The 13,992-nt window shown below is 53.3% G+C and overlaps 1 protein-coding gene across 1 annotated transcript in view; it reads left to right on the top strand.

Moving 5' to 3' along the window:
• The first annotated feature begins 482 nt into the window (after positions 1-482).
• The window catches only part of NR1I3 (nuclear receptor subfamily 1 group I member 3), a 29,301-nt gene continuing 15,791 nt past the window's right edge, over positions 483-13,992 (top strand). The window contains exons 1-3 of the mRNA XM_015424731.1: positions 483-658; positions 3,223-3,353; positions 10,573-10,772. Coding sequence (XP_015280217.1) covers positions 483-658; positions 3,223-3,353; positions 10,573-10,772 — 507 coding nt within the window. The remainder of the gene's footprint in view (positions 659-3,222; positions 3,354-10,572; positions 10,773-13,992) is intronic.

Raw genomic sequence — 13,992 nt, 5'->3', positions numbered from 1 at the left:
GCCGCCCCGCTTCCAGCCCTCATTCAGCCAGGAGGAGGCAGGAGAAGAGGGAGGGTAAGTTGCTTCCTCCCCGCCTCTCCCCACCCCTGCCTGCCTGGGTCAGGGAGGGCCTTGGCGGGGCTTCCTCGCACTCCCGCCGGCCTTGCAGGTCCACCGCCGGGCCCCTGATGTCAGGGGGTGTGGCATATGCTAATGAGTCATGCTAATGAGTTCCCCTAGCTCTTTGTCTACGAAATGACCCTTGAGGGGAAGGGAAAGGAGATTGTGAGCCGCTCTGAGACTCCGAGTCAAGGGCGGGCTATAAATCCAATCTCCTCTTCCTCCTCTTCTTCTTCTGTTGGCTGCACTGACTTAACATTGCGTAATCTTCCTTGTGTCCCAAAGAAAAAAGGCGGACTATAAACACCGTGAATTTTAACAAAATTGGTTTCTGTGCTCCCAGAACAGCAAGCGGCAGGGAACAGACAGGCAGGTCTGCCAGCATGCAGTGCCCATCGGACGGCGAAAGCAGCGGCAGCAGAAGCCCGAGTACCACCACCTCGAGAGGCGGAGACACAGATCTTGACGGCGAGGAGAAGATCTGTGCCGTGTGCAGAGACCGGGCCACAGGTTACCACTTCCACGTCATGACCTGCGAAGGATGCAAAGGCTTCTTCCGGTACGTTCTTGCCCCAGATGTGTGGGGAGAGGAGGGGAGGTTCTCCCGTAGGGCAGCCGAAACCCACACCCAGCAATCCTAGGGCAGAGTCTTCAAAAGCACTTCTCAGCAGGCCAGCAGAATTCTCTTCATGTGACAGGCAGGGGGTGGGCGGAAGCTGAGACAAAGTCTGTTGAGTGGGGTTGTCAGCCTCCAGGTGGAACCCGGAGACCTCCCACTATTACAATCAGGGGTCATTTCGTAGAAAAAGAGGTGCAGGAGCTCATTAGCATAGCTCATTTGCATATGCCACACCCCCTGACATCATCGGAACTGTGTCAGAAGGCAACACCCACCCCTCAGGCTGCACTGGACTGTTTTGGATAGCTAGCTATGGGGGGGGGAACGTGCAGATCTGTCCTCGCAGAGTAGGGAGAGCTTGTACCTTAATAAAACTTGGTCTTAAAGGTGCCACTGGACTGTTTTGGGCCGGGAGGCCGGGGGGGGGGGCTCTGCAACTTACCTGGCTGCTTCTTGCTCTGACTGAGGGCTGCTGGAGCTCCGCTCCTGTGCCCTCCTGCAGGAAATGACCCCTGATTACAATTGATCTCCAGACGACGAAGATCAGTCCGCCTGGAGAAAATGGCCGCTCTGGAGGGTGGACTCTATGGCATTATACACCATTGAAGTCCCTCCCCTCCCCTCCCCAAACCCCGCCCTCCTCAAGCTCCACCGCCCAAATCTCCAGGTATTCCACAGCCCAGAGCTGGCAACCCTACTATTTAGTGAGTTTGTCACCAAGTCAGGATTTGAATAGGGGGCTTCCGTCTTTAAAAACCCTTTGAAGCTAGATGCAATGTGAGAGATCTGTGGTTAAAGAGCCAGTTTGGTGTAGTGGTTAGGAGCACGGGCTCTAACTTGGGAGAGCTGGGTTCGATTCCCCACCCATTCACATGCAGCTGCTAGTGTGACCTTGGGTCAGTCACAAGTTCTCTCAAAGCTCTCCCAGCCCCGCCTACCTCACAGGGTGCCTGTAGTGGAAGGGGAAGGGAAAGGAGTTTGTAAGCCGCTCTGAGACTCCAAGCCAAGAGTGGGGTCTAAATCCAATCTCTTCGTCTCTCTCTTCTTCCTGATTTTTTAAAAAAGTGTTTTTATTTATCTAATTCAGTTATCCACCACCTTTCTCCTCAATAGGGAGCCAAAGCAGCTTAACGTAGTTCTCCATTTTATCCTCACAACAACCCTATGGGGGAGGTCAGGCTCAGAGTTTGTGACTGGCCCAAGGTCACCCAAGAAGCTTCCGTGGCCGAGTAGGGATTCGGACCTGGGTCTCCCAGATCCTAGTCAGACACTTTAACCACTACACCACCCTAGCTATCACAGCTGCAGTGATGGACTGGGAGACTGGGGGGAAGCCGGGCTGACCATTTAACTCTATGCCCTGATGTGAGTCACAGAGCTCCTGTTAGCTCTGGAGCGGGAGGGTGGAGGGAATAGAGGCCCCGTCACCTGCCCCTCGTGTAGTGTGGTCCCCTAATGGGCCCTCCCCACACACTGCACAAATGAAGGGCGTATAGCCCCGTTCGGACCACGCTCATCGAGGAAGACTGTGGCTACTTTACAGAGGCAGAGAGCCAGCATGGTGTAGTGCTTAAGAGCAACAGACTCTCATCCGGAGAATCGGGTTTGATTCCGCACTCCTCCACATGCAGCCAGCTGGGTGACCTTGGGTCGGTCACATCTCTTTCAGAGCTCTCTCAGCCCAAAAACGAAATCTACCTCACCCCCTAGTGTTGCTCGATGCTAAAAGAGCTAGAACTTGAGGCTGCCAGACAATCTTAGGATCTCCTGGCTATTCTATACACACACTTCCATACAATAGTCATAATCAGAGGTCATTTCGGGGGGGAACATGGGGGATCGCAGTTCCCCCAGGTGAGGTGCAGGGGGCGGGGAACATGACGAAGCCCCGCCCCCTGCTTCCGGCCGCCCCGCTTCCAGCCCTCATTCAGCCAGGAGGAGGCAGGAGAAGAGGGAGGGTAAGTTGCTTCCTCCCCGCCTCTCCCCACCCCTGCCTGCCTGGGGCCAGGGAGGGCCTTGGCGGGGCTTCCTCGCACTCCCGCTGGCCTTGCAGGTCCACCGCCGGGCCCCTGATGTCAGGGGGTGTGGCATATGCTAATGAGTTATGCTAATGAGTTCCCCTAGCTCTTTTTCTACGAAATGACCCCTGGTCATAATAATTCTTAGAGGAAGGCAATGGCAAACCACCTCTGCTTATCTCTTGCCTAGGAAGCTCCATGGTCCTGGGGTCGCCATGAGTCAGTTCCGACTCGACGGCACACAGTTATCTTTTATGCCAGCCCTAATAGCTCAGATTAGTCTGATCTCATGAGAACGTAGAACCCAAAGCAGTGTTGGTCCACGGATGGGAGACCACCCTGGAAGACTGGGGACGCCACGCAGAGGCAGGGAGTGGCAAACCCCCTCTGAAAGCCTCTTGCCTTCAGCACCCCGTGGTTGAGTTCGCCACGAGTCATCTACAGCTGGACAGCCCATTCTTCGTGTTTCTTCCTCCTCTCTTGCAGACGGACCGTCATCAAGGGCGTCCAGTTCACCTGCCCCTTCACCCGCAGCTGCACCATCACCAAAGCCAAGCGGCGCCAGTGCCAGGCTTGCCGTTACCAGAAATGCCTGGATGCGGGCATGCGGAAAGACAGTAAGTCCAGAGGGTGGTTCCTTGCTGCCTTCCCCGCCAGGGAGTCGGGAGTCACAGGTCAAGGCGATCTGAGGAAGTCTCTCTCTCTCTCTCTCTCTCTCTCTCTCTCTCTCTCGGCAGCAGCCAGATCGGTTCGTTGTCAAACTTTCTGTTCCCAGGCAACATTGATTTTCCTCAGCTGTGCAGCCGCTGTGTGCTGCAAATGCAAAGCATTCTGGGGGATGCTCGGAGGCACGAGTACAGGGTTCATGCTGTGCTCTGGCTGTCCGGGCTGATGCCCCACATGAACTCATAGCGGGGCGGGCTAAAACCACTCCTCATTCTCCCCCACATGGGGGCGGGGGGATGTGTAGTCGATGAGAGGAGCTGAATTTCTGGGATAATCATCTGCCATTTTTTTATCTTCTCACTGGCAAGGTTATATGAAAATCCATGTGAGGCTTGTTGGTTTAGAGGCAGGGTTCTCACTCTGGGGGCCAGGAGGCCTGGGATCGAATGCTGGGCTAGGGTTGCCAACCTCCAGGTGGGAGCTGGAGTTCCCCCCAAATTACAACGAATCTCCAGATGACAGAGATCAGTTCTGGAGAAAACAGTTGCTTTGGAGGAGGATGGATGCCGTGGCATTATACCACAGCATGGGGGTGTAGTAGTTAAGAGTGGTGGACTCTAATCTGGAGAACGGGGTTTGATTCCCCCACTCCTTCTCCACATGAGGCCTGCTGGGTGACCTTGGGGCAGTCCCAGTTCCTCTCAGAGCTCTCTCAGCCCCACCTGCCTCACAAGCCGACTGTCAGCCTCTTTGAGACACATGAGGCCTGCTGGGTGACCTTGGGCCAGTCCCAGTTCTCTCAGGACTTTCTCAGCCCCATCTGCCTCACAAGGTGCCTGTTGTGGGGAGGGGAAGGTGATTGTAAGCCGCTTTGAGACTGCTTAGTGTAGAGAAAAGCAGGGTATAAAAACCTACTCTTCTTCACTTGAGTGGTGTCTCCCTTCCTGAAACCCTTTGGAGGGGAGGCTGTATGGTATATATACCACTGAGTCTAAGAGAAATAAGTGCCTCCCTAAGTCTAGGTAGGAGCTGCGGTGGCTCAAGTGGTTAAGACGCTGAACTGCAGGCTGTGGAAGGTCAGTAGTTCAGCAGTTAGAGACCTGGGTGCCGCATGATGGAGTGAGCTCCCGTCTCTAGTTCCAGCTCCTGCCAACCTAGCAGTTCGAAAGCAAGAAATTGCAAGTAGATAAATAGGTACCACTTTGATGGGAAGGTAACAGCGTTCCGTGCGCCTTGGTGTGTAGTCATGCCGGCCACATGACCACGGAAACATCTTTGGACAGCGCTGGCTCTTCGGCTTGGAAATGGAGATGAGCACTGCAACCCTAGAGTCGGATTCGACTGGCTTTCGAGCAAGGGAACCTTTACCTTTACTAAGTCTAGGTAACAACACCAACTCCCAAATCTCCAGGAATTCCCCAAACCAGAGTTGGCAACCCTATACCTGACACACCTGTATTTGGAGAGGGGAGAGGAGCGAGCTAAACCCTTTGAGGCCCAGTGGAAAGGTCAGATGCTGTAGCATTATGGATGCTGTAGCATTATAGATGAACAAAACCTATTGAGGCAGACTCAGCATGGGTTCTGTAAGGGAAGATCTTGTCTCACTAACCTGTTAATGTTCTTTGAGGGGGTGAACAAACATGTGGACAAGGGGGATCCAATAGATATTGTTTACCTTGACTTCCAGAAAGCTTTTGATAAAGTTCCTCATCAAAGACTCCTAAGTAAGCTCAAAAATCATGGGATAAAAGGATCAAAAACTGGCTAATTAATAGAAAACAGAGAGTGAGTATAAATGGGCAATTTTCCCAGTGGAGGGAGGTAAGCAGTGGGGTACCACAGGGATCAGTACTTGGTCCACTGCTTTTTAACTTGTTCATTAATGATTTGGAGTTGGGAGTAAGCAGTGAAGTGGCTAAATTTGCGGATGATACAAAGTTGTTCAGGGTGGTGAAAACCAGTGAGGATTGTGAGGCACTCCAAAGGGATCTGTCAAAGATGGGCAAGTGGGCGTCAACATGGCAAATGGGGTTCAATGTGGCCAAGTGCAAGGTGATGCACATTGGAGCCAAAAATCCTAAATATAAATACACATTGATGGGGTCTGAACTGGCAGAGACAGATCAAGAGAGAGATCTTGGAGTTGTAGTAGATAACTCACTGAAAATGTCGAGACAGTGTGTGACTGCAATAAAGAAGGCCAATGCTATGCTGGGGATTATTAGGAAGGGTATTGTAAACAGATCAGCCAATATCATAATGCCGCTATATAAATCAATGGTGCGACCTCATCTGGAATACTGTGTGCAATTCTGGTCACCACACCTTAAAAAGGATATTATAGCTTTGGAAAAAGTGCAGAAAAGAGCAACTCGAATGATAAAAGGGTTGGAACACTTTCCCTATGAGGAAAGGTTAAAGCGCTTAGGGCTCTTTAGCTTGGAGAAAAGACGACTGAGGGGTGACATGATCGAGGTTTATAAGATTATGCATGGGAAAGAGCAGGTAAAGAAAGAGGTACTTTTCTCCCTTTCTCACAATACAAGAACCCGTGGGCACTCCATGAAATTGCTGAGCGGTCGGGTTAGAACGGATAAAAGGAAGTACTTCTTCACCCAAAGAGTGATTGGGGGGGCCAACAGTGGGAGGGCTTCTAATGTCCTGGCCCCACTGGTGGACCTCCTGATGGCACCTGGTATTTCTGGCCACTGTGTGACACAGAGTGTTGGACTGGATGGGCCTTTGGCCTGATCCAACATTGCCATCTCTTATGTTCTTATGTTCTTAAGCCATGCAGAAGCAAGCAGGACCAGTTGTATGGACAGGAGATGGCCAGGTTCCTCAGTGGGACAGGCTTCCTTGGGAGGTGGTGAGCTCTCCTTCTTTGGAGGTTTTCAAACAGAGGCTCAGTGGCCACCTGACAGCCATGCTGATTCTGTGAACTTGAGCAGATCACGAGAGGGAGGGCAGGAAGGGTTGCCTCAGTGCTTAGTTCTCGTGGCCCTTCCTTACACATCCAGGGAAATGCTGATCACCACTTTTGGGTCAGGAAGCAATTTCTCTCCAGGCCAGTTTGGCTGGAGATCCTGGAAGTTTTTGCCATCTTCTGGGCGGTCACTTCTGGGTGTGGAACAGCGGTCACTTGGGGAGGTGTTTGTGAATTTCCTGCATGGTGCAGGGGGTTGGACTAGATGACCCCAGAGGTTCCTTCCAGCTCTACGATTCTGGGATTCTGTGCTACAGCTGGATTTCTTAAAAATTTAGATCTCCCCCACCCCCATTTAGCAGTTTACAATTCCGCAAAGCTGGCCCAGCTCTGGCAGCAACCGGTTTCTGCAGGCAGGTCTCCCATACTAGAACCCACCAACAGACCCCCTCATGCTCTGTCTAATGCCTGTGCCGGAGGGCTCTGCCAAAGGGCTCAAACCCTCCCGCAGCGCCCTGCCGGAATACTGTGTTCTTCCGACACATGGCTGGCTCAGTGGGCCTAGAGGGAACTGCCTCGCCCGTCTCAGAGCCCGTCCCGGCTATTTCTGCCTTGGCAGTGGTGGCCAGGGCACGAAGCGTCTCTTCCGTTCCCCCAGGCCGGTCCTGGAGCGGAGCCAAGACCCGTGTGGGCTCCTTCAGTCCCACAGACAGCAGGCTTGAGGGCAGTTTGGAGCCTCAGGGTGGGGGGATTAATGGATTGGCCCTCCTCCCTCGCCAGGGACAGTGGTGCCTCCAGCCACCTCCGTCACAGTGTTGCTGGCAGAGCAAAATGCAAGACTCCCCTAGACAGATACCACAGTTCTAGAGTTGCCGGGCTCCAGGTGAGACCTGGGGATCCCCCGGAATTACAGAAGAGATTGGATTTATACCCGGCCCGTCACTCCCTGAGGGAGTCTCAGAGGGGCTTACAGTCTCCTCCCCCTTCCCGTCCCCACAACAGACACCCTGTGAGCAGTGTTCCCTCTAAGCTGAGTTAGTGTGAGCTAGCTCACAGTTTTTTAGCCTCCGGCTCACACGTTTTTGTCCTGGCTCAGGAAGGATGGCTCCAGAGCAAACTGACTTATGCAGCAGCCAAATCGCTCGCTCACAACTTTAATGCCAGTAGCTCACAAAGTAGAATTCTTGCTCACAAGACTCCACAGCTTAGAGGGAACATTGCCTGTGAGGTAGGTGGGGCAGGGCTGGGAGAGCTCTTTTGAGGACTGCTCGTGAGAGAACCACTCCGAGAGAACTTGTGACTACCCAAGGTCACACCAGCAGCTGCCTGTGGAGGAGTGGCGGAATCAAACCCGGTTGTCCCAGATTAGAGCCCGCGCTCCTAACCACTACTCCAAACAGCTCATCTCCAGACAACAGAGATCAGCTCCCCCGGAGAAAATGGCTGCTTTGGAGGGTGGGCTCTGTGGCAGTGTGTCCCGCTGAGGTCCCTGCCCTCCCCAGGCTCCATCCCCAAATCCCCAGGAGGTCCCCAACCTGGATCCGGGATAATTTTTAGAATCAAAGCAGAGAAGGAAACCGAGGATCCCCACCCCGGCACGCAGCCCGAAAAGCAAACACAGAGAGACCAGTTCTTGTTGGTTTAATAGCTGTGTGAGGAATTGGGGTGGGGTGGGGCTCAACGGGCCACGGGGGTCGAAAGCTTTTTCTGTTCCAGGCCAAGGACATCCCTGCTCAGGCAAAGGGCCCCCTCCGCAGCAGCGGGTGGGTGGGCTTGGAACACCGTGCGTGCGCCTGTGGAAAATCCTCTTCTTGCCTGTCTGCTCGGCAGCTATCTTGGGCAAGGAGGGGGGAGACGGAGGAGGGAGAGGAGGCGGAGATTGTCAGCAAAGCCGCATCATCTCCCCGGGGAGCCACACACTGTGCCAGAGAGAGCTGGGTGGATGGATGGAGGAGGCCGCCCAGGCCTGGCTTTCCTCTGCCTCGGCTGGCCAGCGGGGTCAGGTTTCATTAAAGGAGTGGGGAGAGAGAACCAGACGAGATTTATCCGTTCTTTTCCCTTGCACAAAGGGGGCAAACGAGGCGGGTTGGCGGCAGATCTCACAACAGGGACCTGTGCAGAATAATCCCCTAATGGGGTGAGATGGGGAGGGGGAAGCGGGCGACGGCAGCCTCGGGCTGACCGTTTATCCTGCAGCGTCGGGAAAGGAAACAAAGAGCCGTGTGCGAGAGGGCCCCCAAAACGGTGATGCATTGCAGTCTCTGGCGTCGGTAGGCTGGGCCATGCGGCAGTCCGCCTTCTGTTTATCCGCTGGGCGGGGAGGGGGGAAAGGAATACAGTCCAGATCGGTGTGCCGCACGCCAGCCAGCGGCTCCGCTGGTGCCATTCGCACCTGACCCCTCTCGACAGAATCCCATTAAAGAGCTGCCACCGGCGGGCAGGGGGGTGGCTCCGCGATTCAATTAAGCAGGCGGCCCCTGCAGAATCCCGATCAGGCTGAGCCGTGGCAGGTGGTGGTGGTGGGGGAGAGGGAACACATGCGCCCCTAGGGAAGGCCGGTGTGAAAAGGAAAGCAAACGCAGTGTGGCAACACCTTTATGCAGTGTCGGCCATGCCTGCTACGGACAAGCGATGTGTGGGCCCGAGGGAGGAGGAGGAGGGCATAGACTTTGCCACAGTTGTCAATGCCTTGGTAGCCTTTGGGCTGGATTACCGCACGGCGCTGCCCGCTCAGAACCGTCCGCCGGTTCAGAATACAGCCAAAAGGAAATCGCCTTACTTACCAGGCCCTGTCTCTGGGGTTGCCTCTTTCCCCGGCCTCAACAATGGCCAGCAGCAACTCTTTCCTCTCCGGTTTCCCACCTGGACCTTTTTGAGCGCTCCCGGGTGAGCGCTGCCAACAGTGGAACAGGCCCAGTAGGGGATTCCAATCACCAATAGCTGGGGAGTGAACTGAACCCCTGCAGTGTATCAAGGCCCTTCTCCTTGGCTGCCCGAAGCAGTTGACCAGAGAGTCAGTGTGGTTAAGAGGGGCAGACTAGTATCTGGGAGATGCGGGTTCGAATCCCCACTTGTGCCATGGAAGCTCGCTGGGTGACCTTGGGCCAGTCACGCTTTCTGTCTAACCCACCTCACAGGGTTGTTGCGAGGATAAAACGGAGGAGAGGAGAATGACGGAAGCCGCCTTGGGTCTGAACTGGGGAGAAAGGCCGGGTACAAATCACAGAATCATAGAGTTGGAATGGACCTCCAGGGTCATCTAGTCCAACCTCCTGCACAATACAGGAAATTCACAAATATCTTCCCCTCCACACCCCCAGTGACCTCTTCTCCACAACCAGAAGATGGCAAAAAAAACCCTCCAGGATCCCTGGCTAAACTGGCCTGGAGAAAAATTGCTTCCTGACCCCAAAGAAGAAGAGGAGATTGGATTTATACCCCACCCTTCACTACCCAAGGGAGTCTCAGAGCGGCTTACAAACTCCTTTCCCTTCCCCTCCCCACAACAGACACCCTGTGAGGTAGGTGGGGCTGAGAGAGATCTGACAGAAACTGCTCTTTTTCAAGAACAGCTGTGCCAGAACTATGGCTTGCCCAAGGTCATCCAGCAGGTGCAAGTGGAGGAGTGGGGAATCAAACCCAGTTCTCCCAGATTAGAGTTCGCTAATCTACACCAAACTGGCTCTCTTTGGAGCCCCAAAGAGGCGATCAGCATTTCCCTGGGTGTTTAAGAAAGGGCCACGAGAACTAAGCACTGAAGCAACCCTTCCTGCTCTCACTCTCATGATCTGCCTAAATAAATACATAAGTTTCCGGTGCACCCATGTTTACATCCGGGGGGGGGGGGAGTAGGAGATCTGAAGAAGTGAGCAGTGACTCACAAAAGCTCATTCCCTGCCACAAATCTATTAATCTTTAAAGTGCTACTGGAACTCTTGTTTTTTTCTACTGCTACATAAAGAAGGGCAGACTCCTCAGAACTGGAGATCGGACAGCCCCACAGATGTTCTCTCGGAACTGCCCATTTTCAGATGACACAGATGTTCTTTTGGCAACGCACGTTTCTGCATAGCGCGCAGATGTTCTTTTGGAAGTGCGCACTTCTGCCCCCGAACGCTACATTTTGGGTCTGGCTGTACATTAAAAGAAACGCCCTGTGGAACGGTGGGCTTGAGCCTGGCTTGGTGGGGCACGTGCCGCATTGACCTGCTTTTGAGCAACATCTCTTGGTTCTGCCCTAGTGATTATGTCAGAGGAGGCTCTGCGCCTACGCCGGGCACTGCGGCGGCAGAAACAGCGTCAAGGACAGAGTCCCATAGAGGCGTGGGAGCCGTCCGAGGTGACCAGTTTAACCGCAGAGCAGGAGCAACTGATTGAGATCCTGACGGAGGCGCACAAGAAGCACTTTGACTCCACCTTTGCCCAGTTCATCCACTACCAAGTGAGTTACGGGGCAATATCTGCAGAGCAGCGCTCTAGACCGAGGGAACAGCAAGCTCACACAGATACGGGAATGCACCTTAAAACGAATCAAACCCTTGGTCTGGCAGGCAGTGGCGCTCTGCGAACTCAGGCAGGGTCTGTCACGTCACCTGCAATCTGATGCTGTTAACTGGGATGCCAGGGGTTGAACCTGAACCTCGAACCTTCTGCATTACTTTGCTGAGAACCTTTGTCGTTATAAATTTTTAATCGCTTTTTGTAATTTGCTTGCCGATTGATCGGGTAGCTCTTATCGTGTTAGCGCCTCCACATGCAGCTGCTGGTGTGACCTTGGGTCAGTCACAAGTTCTCTCGGAGCTGTTATGGAAAGAGCAGTTTCTCTTAGAGCTCTCTCAGCCCCACCTCCCTCACAGGGTATCTGTTGTGGGGAGGGGAAGGGAAAGGAGTTTGCAAGCCGCTCTGAGATTCCATTGGGTAGTGAAGGGCAGGGTATAAATCCAGTCTCTTCTTCTCTTCTTCTAATCTGCCTTGAGTCCCAGGGAGAAAGACGGACTATAAATGAAGCTAATCATAAATTAATAATAATTAATTCATCGGTAGGAGAAGAAGAAGAAGAAGAGATTGGATTTATACCCTGCCCTTCACTACCCAAAGGTGTCTCAGAGCGGCTTACAAACTCCTTTCCCTTCCCCTCCCCAGAACAGACACCCTGTGAGGTGGGTGGGGCTGAGAGAGCTCTGACACAAACTGCTCTTTTTCAAGGACAGCTCTGACAGAGCTTGTGACTGACCCAAGGTCACAAAAGTAGTAGTCGTAAACACTCATGAAGCTGCCTTATACTGAATCAGACCATCGGTCCATCGGGGTCAGTATCGTCCCCTTGTACTGGCAGCCGCTCTTCAGGGTCTCAGGCTCTACAACCTTGTCCTTTTAACTAGAGATGCCGGGGATTGAACCTGGGACCTTCCATGTGCAAGGCCGAGGCTCTTCCACTGAGCCGCAGCCCCTCCCAGCGCTGGTAGTTGTTGTTGTGGACTGTTGTAAGATACTCCTGCACAGCTGGTGTCCCTCTAACTCAGTGGTCCCACCCTTTTTGAGTCTGTGGGCACCTATGGAATTCTGACATGGTGGCGGTGGGCACAACCATAAAATAACTTCCTTGGGAGAACAAGAAGACGAGATTGGATTTATACTCTGCCCTTCGGTACCCGAAGGAGAGCAGCTTACAATCTCCTTTCCCTTCCGCCCCCCACAACAGACACCCTGTGAGGTAGGTGGGGCTGAGAGAGCTCTCCCGGGGACTGCTCCTGAGAGAACAGCTCTGAAAGAACTTGTGACAGACCCAGGGTCACACCAGCAGCTGCAAGTGGAGGAGTGGGGGAATCAGACCCGGTTCTCCCAGATTAGAGTCCGCGCACTTAAGCACTACACCAAACTGGAGGCGGAGCCATACACACACTTAGAGAAACTCTAAGTGCATCAAGGAGGAGAGATAATTGAAACAATACATGGGGAGACAGGAGAGAGATACAGAATAAAACCAACACTGTGGAGCCAGGTGCCACCAAAGCAATGCTATTTTAATCTGCACAGCCAATCAGAACTTCTTAGGCCAATCAGAAGCCTTCCTGGGCACAAGGCTTACCCACTTTGTGAAAACACTTGGTGGAGCACCAGGTAAAGTGTCAGTGGGCCCCATGACGCCCACAGGCAGCACGTTGGAGACCCCTGCTCTAACGCGAGAACATAAGAAAACACTTGCTGGGTCATACCCATGCCAGGGCTCTTTTTGTAGAAAAAGTCCAGCAGGAACTCATTAGCATAATTGGCCACACCCAACAGCAGGAACATATTATCTTATTAGGCCACACCCCTGACAGCACAGGTCATTAGCATATGAGGCCACACCCCTGTTACCAGAAGTGTTGTTATCCAGCCACACCCACCTTTTGCTTCATATTCTGTTTACCTTGTTTGTTGTCAAAACTCAGGGCTTTTTTTTGTAGCAGGAACTCCTTTGCATGTTAGGCCACATACCCCTAATGTAGCCAGTCCTAATGAGTTTCTGCTGTTGGGTGTGGCCTATTATGCTAATGGGTTCCTGCTGGGCGTGGCCAACTCGGGAGCCAGCCGGAACTCCGTTCCTGTGCGTTCCCGCCCAAAAATAGCCCTGCTCATGGCCTGTTTAGTCCAACACGGTGGGTGATTTTTCACAAGCTCCGCGCTCGCTCCTCCCTTTTGCCCCGATGGTACGTGTCAATTTCACACAAGCTGCCGTGCAGCCGCATTTTCCACCGTACCTTTGTGCGATTTCCCCCACGTCTACTCAATCCTCAAAAAACAGGACGCGGGGGAAAGCTGCGGGGCAAAATACAGAAGCACAGCAGCTTGTGTGAAATTGACACGTACCATTGGGGCAAAAGGGAGGCGTGAGCACGGAGCAGCGCTTGTGGCAAATCACCCTGTGCTTCTAAGAGCAGCCACTGAGATGCCATAGAGAAGCCCATGAACAGGGCTCGTTGCCCTCTGCTGAATGCACCCCAACATCCCACAACACCCCTGAACCTGGAGGCACCATTCGGCCGTCACAGCTAACAGCCAGCAACTGATGTGTCCTCCATAAATCTATCCAGCCTCCCTTTTTAAATCCATCTGAGCCAGTGAGCACAACCACATCTTGTGGCATTGAGTTCCGCAAGCCCTCCTGTCATCTGAGCTCTCCTTCCTTTTAGAGGCAACGTTTGGTGTAGTGGTTAAGAGTGGCGGACTCTAATCTGGAGAACCGGGTTTGATTCCCCACTCCTCCACATGTAGCCAGCTGGGTGACCTTGGGCCAGTCACAAGTTCTCTCAGAGCTGTTCTCTCAAGAGCAATTCTCTCACTCAGCCCCACCTACCTCACAGAGTGTCTGTTGTCGGGAGGGGAAGGGAAGGAGATTGTAAGCCGCTCTGAGACTCTGAGTGAAGGGCAGGGTATAAATTCAACCTCCTCCTCCTCCTTTGGAGACAATTTTCAGCCCCTGTGTTTAAATCTTCTGTCCATTTCTCATAAGGACTAGGCGCTTAACAGGGGCATGTGTTTACTGAGAGCCATCCACCCTTCTATCCCCACTAGCCTCTTCCTCCAGACTCCAGTGTACCTGTACATCCAGTTTGGTGTAGTGGTTAAGGGCAGCGGACTCTAATCTGGGAAAACCGGGTTTGGTTCTCCCACTCCTC

The sequence above is a fragment of the Gekko japonicus genome, unplaced genomic scaffold (assembly GCF_001447785.1).
Source record: "Gekko japonicus isolate JY-2015 unplaced genomic scaffold, Gekko_japonicus_V1.1 scaffold755, whole genome shotgun sequence".
Classification (NCBI taxonomy): Eukaryota; Metazoa; Chordata; class Lepidosauria; order Squamata; family Gekkonidae; genus Gekko; species Gekko japonicus.
Note: the sequence above shows the minus strand (reverse complement) of the source record. Positions and strands in the feature narration are given on the sequence as shown.